General features: G+C 47.6%; 1 protein-coding gene across 1 annotated transcript in view; it reads left to right on the plus strand.

Moving 5' to 3' along the window:
* Nucleotides 1-3794: 3794 nt before the first annotated feature.
* The window catches only part of RRAGD (Ras-related GTP binding D), a 39026-nt gene continuing 38807 nt past the window's right edge, over nt 3795-4013 (plus strand). Inside the window, exon 1 of the mRNA XM_015557676.1 lies at nt 3795-3807. Coding sequence (XP_015413162.1) covers nt 3795-3807 — 13 coding nt within the window. The remainder of the gene's footprint in view (nt 3808-4013) is intronic.

The raw sequence follows: 4013 nt of genomic DNA on the forward strand, positions 1-4013 counted from the left end.
CTGGCCAGTGTTGCTAAGTGGTTAGAGCATTAGCCTGCACCCTGAAGAGTCATGGGTTCAATTCCCAGTCAACCTGGGTTTCTGGTTTGATCCCTGGCCCCAGGGTGCATTCGGGAGGCAATCAATGGAGGTGTTTCTTTCAAATCGATGATTCTCTCCCCCTCACTTCCACTCTCCCTGAAAACCAATGGAAAAATATCCACATGTGAGAATAAACATTAACAACAACAAAAATTATAATGTGCTATAGACAAAGCTCATCTTTCATGATATCACAAAATATTTCTAAAAATTAAACATTTTTTTAGAAGGAGGAGTTGGTAAAAATAAAGTAAACATTTAATAGTCATATTGTAATTCCTTCAAGTCTTCAGGCAGTACTGAAGGGATGAAGGCTTAAGAGTCATCATCTCTTGCATGGCTGCTCATTGGTTGTACTCTAGTAGCTCACAATTCATATTTATCTCACTGTAGCATTTCCCAGGGTTTAGAATAAGTGGAAAATTTGGCTTATGTATCTTCCAAAAGTTTCTCTTAAAAACATACCAGATCTGGCCTTGGCCAGTGTGGCTCAGTTGCTTGGGCATTGCCCCATGCACCTAAAGGTTGCTGGCTCGATTCCCAGTCAAGGCACATGCCTGGGATGTGGGTTTGATCCCTAGTTGGGATGTGTGCCAGAAGCAGCTGACCAATGCTTCTCTCTTTCTCTCTCTCTCTCTCTCTCTCTCTCTCTCTCTCTCTCTCTCTCTTTACCTCTCTCTCCTTCCCTCCCTCCCTCTCTCTCATTCTCAAATCAATTAACATTTATGTATGCTAGCTCTGTGTAGAAAGCTGGCCATGTACTATCTTTTGTTCATTTCATAAGTATTTATTAAACACCTATTATGTATGTGTATATCACCCTGCCATGGTTACATACAACAGCAAAGACCATGAATAGCCCATAGATAAATCCTCACATTCATTTTTTTTAAAATGATTTTTAGGGAGAAAGGAAGGGAGAGAGACAGAGAGAGAGACAAGAGAGAGGGAGACATCAATCAGCTACCTCCTGCAGGCTCCCTACTGGGGGCTGAGCCCACAATCTGGGCATGTGCCCTGACTGGGAATGGAACCGGCAATCTTTCAGTGCATGGGACAATGCCCAACCAATGAGCCACACTGGCCAGGCAATCCTCACATTCTTGAGCCCACTCTCCCGGAGAGACATCACAGACATGGCCAGAGCTCAGGCCAGAGAGCAGTCAATGCCATAGCCAATTTACTGAGCAGATTCTACACTGTTTCCAAAAGATTTTCCATTTGTAGTGGTTTTCTATTTTTATTTAAATTCTGAAAGAACCCACATACATGACCTTTTAAATTTAAGAACTTCTATTTTTAAGATGTTCTAAAACATATTCCTAATTTGAAAGCTGACAGTATTGAAATAACAGCAAAAGAAAAGCAATAGATCCTTCCTGTTCTGTTTGTTCCAACTTTATCAATACCGTACATTTCTGAAACGACAGTGTAATTAGAAACTCTGAAACCTGTCTGTGACTCTTTTATCTACCTTGAGGTAGAACATTAGTGCGGATTTGGATTTTATTACTTTTTGTGAGTTTGTTCCCTTATTTTCTCAATAATGGTCCAATTCTCAGATATCTTAGGGTGTGCTCCAATCTGTTGCTGGTGTTTCCCTCTAAGTTCCCCCTTCTTGGCAAAGGCAGAGGATCATCAGCTATCTCTGTTCTTTCTGGGACTCAAGCACAGTGGGGCTTTTGGCTTAGAAACTGTCCTATCCGGAACCCCTGGGGTCCTGGGGCCCACACACTTGGCAACCAGCCAGGGATGCTTTCATGGTCTGGGCTGACCTTGGACTGGCTTCTAGGGCCCCGTAAGTAGTCCTCTGTAGCTTGAATCAGGCCAGCTCAAAGGCCTTGCGCTAGGCTGGTGGGTTTGTTCTGGGATAGCTGAAAGTCTTGAAACCCACTCTGGGAGAGCCCTTCCTTCTGGGGACTTCCTTTGATTGAATGAATGAAAATGGAGTAGGAAAATGACCCCTGGAGAAACTTCCTCTTATAAGAGCAAGTAGAGCCTGCTTGTGCTGGTTGGTTACATTGTTTGCCTCCCACCCTACCTGCCCAACCCTTGGACCCACTTTCTTTTTTGAAAATATATTTTATTGATTTTAGAGAGAGGAAGGGAGAGGGATAGAGAGATAGAAACATCGAATCGGCTGCCTTCTGCACAACCCCCGTTGAGGACTGAGCCCACAACGGCAAACTGAGTATGTGTGGCAACCAGAGCATGTGCCCTGACCGGGAATCGAACCGTGGCCTTCTGGTTCATGGGCCGATGCTCAACCATTGAGCCACACCAGTCGGGCCCTTGGACCCACTTTCTGCCCTCCCAGCCAATCTCTGTGTCCTGGACTAGGTTCCTAATTCCTGGGACCTCTGTCTTCCAGTTGGGTTTGGCCTCCGGGAGGCACTTCTAGGAGAATGGAGGGTGGGAGGAGAGAGAAGCCAGGGTATTTCTTGCCACTGCTTCTCTTCTACATGAGATGGCTCTGGTACTGGCAGCCTCCTCATCAGCTGCAGCTCCTATTTTGTGTCCCTTCTCCAGGACGCTAGTGCCCTTCCTTACTCGTACTATTTGAAGGCATGATTATCTCTTCCCACTGTTGCAAAGCTCTGGCTGATTCCCTAAACTCCATCCACACCCCTGTCAATGGTCCCTTCACAGAAAGCCTTTTAAGTTAAAATCTTTGCATGTGCCATCTATTTTCCTCCTGGGAAGGCTCTTGATTGATACAGTCATATCAACTTGTACTACTCCACCTGGAAAATCTGAAAACCTTTCCATTAAAAAGCAGCCGCCTCCTAGAAGGTGTTTGTATTCATCTTCAACACTCACAACCAATACAAAATCCAGAGCATGAGTCATAATTTGCTAGCGGAGGGCTCTTCCATGGCAGGCACACTGTTCTGAGCATCAAGGGGTCTTGCTGCCCCCCGCCCATCCCGCCGCTCTCCCTCAGCCCCCCGGCATATAGTAGGTGCTCAACAAATGTTCCCTACAAAGACAGCACCCTTGGGCTCCAAGAGCCTCAGCCTCAGCTCCCTTCTTCCTCTTCTCCTCCCCCACACCACCTGCTGAGCTGCTGGCACCTGTAGGATCTGTATCACCAGGCTAGCCAGCTGGATTTATTTCTTATTGTTCTTGACAGAGGCAGTTCATTCACGTGATTTTTTGCAGTATCCAGAAAGGGTGGGTACACTAAGACCTGTGATGAAAAGCTTGTGGAGGAATGCAGGCTTTGGTTTCACCCCCATATTGTTGCTATTCCTATATGAGAATTGTCCCCCCTCACGCAGACACCTCTCCCCGACTCCACACAAAAGCCTTGAAACATTTGTGAGAAATGAAATTACAGTCTATGCAATGGGACAGGATGAGATGACCATGAGCAGCCCCCGGGTGTGTTATACCTGAGCCTTTTCCAAAACACTGCAGAGGAATTAGTCCAGGCAGCCAGGAGGCAGGCTATTTTTTTTCAGAAACGTTTACATCTGGGTAGGCCTGATTTTTTTAATATTCTTGGTGGGAAGCACTTTGAACCATGAAGACACACTGAAAGGCAATTGCGATGGAGACTGCCTCTGCAGTGCATTTCTCTTGAGTTTTCTCCTCGGGCGCTTCAGCATCCACAGGGTGTCCTAGGAACGCTGCTATGGGTGGGAACCCAGGCACAGCAGTGTTAGGGGGCACTTGGGACGGGAGTCCTCCCCCAGGATTAAAAGCCGGAGATGGCTGCCCAAAGTAGGTGTGTGGGTCGGAGGTGGGTGGAGGGAAGGTTCTCAGGATGTGCAGGCCCCCGGCTCGCTCGCCTGTGCGGGGACCACGTGCAGAAGCGGCGCGTGGGGGCCTCTGGCGCGCAGCCGTGGTAGGTGCCTGCACCCGGACCCGGGAGTACCCTCGTGTGTCCGTGTGCGCTTCTGGGTGGGCGGAGGGCTCGGCTCCGTCTT

The sequence above is a fragment of the Myotis davidii genome, unplaced genomic scaffold, assembly GCF_000327345.1.
Source record: "Myotis davidii unplaced genomic scaffold, ASM32734v1 scaffold269, whole genome shotgun sequence".
Lineage (NCBI taxonomy): Eukaryota > Metazoa > Chordata > Mammalia > Chiroptera > Vespertilionidae > Myotis > Myotis davidii.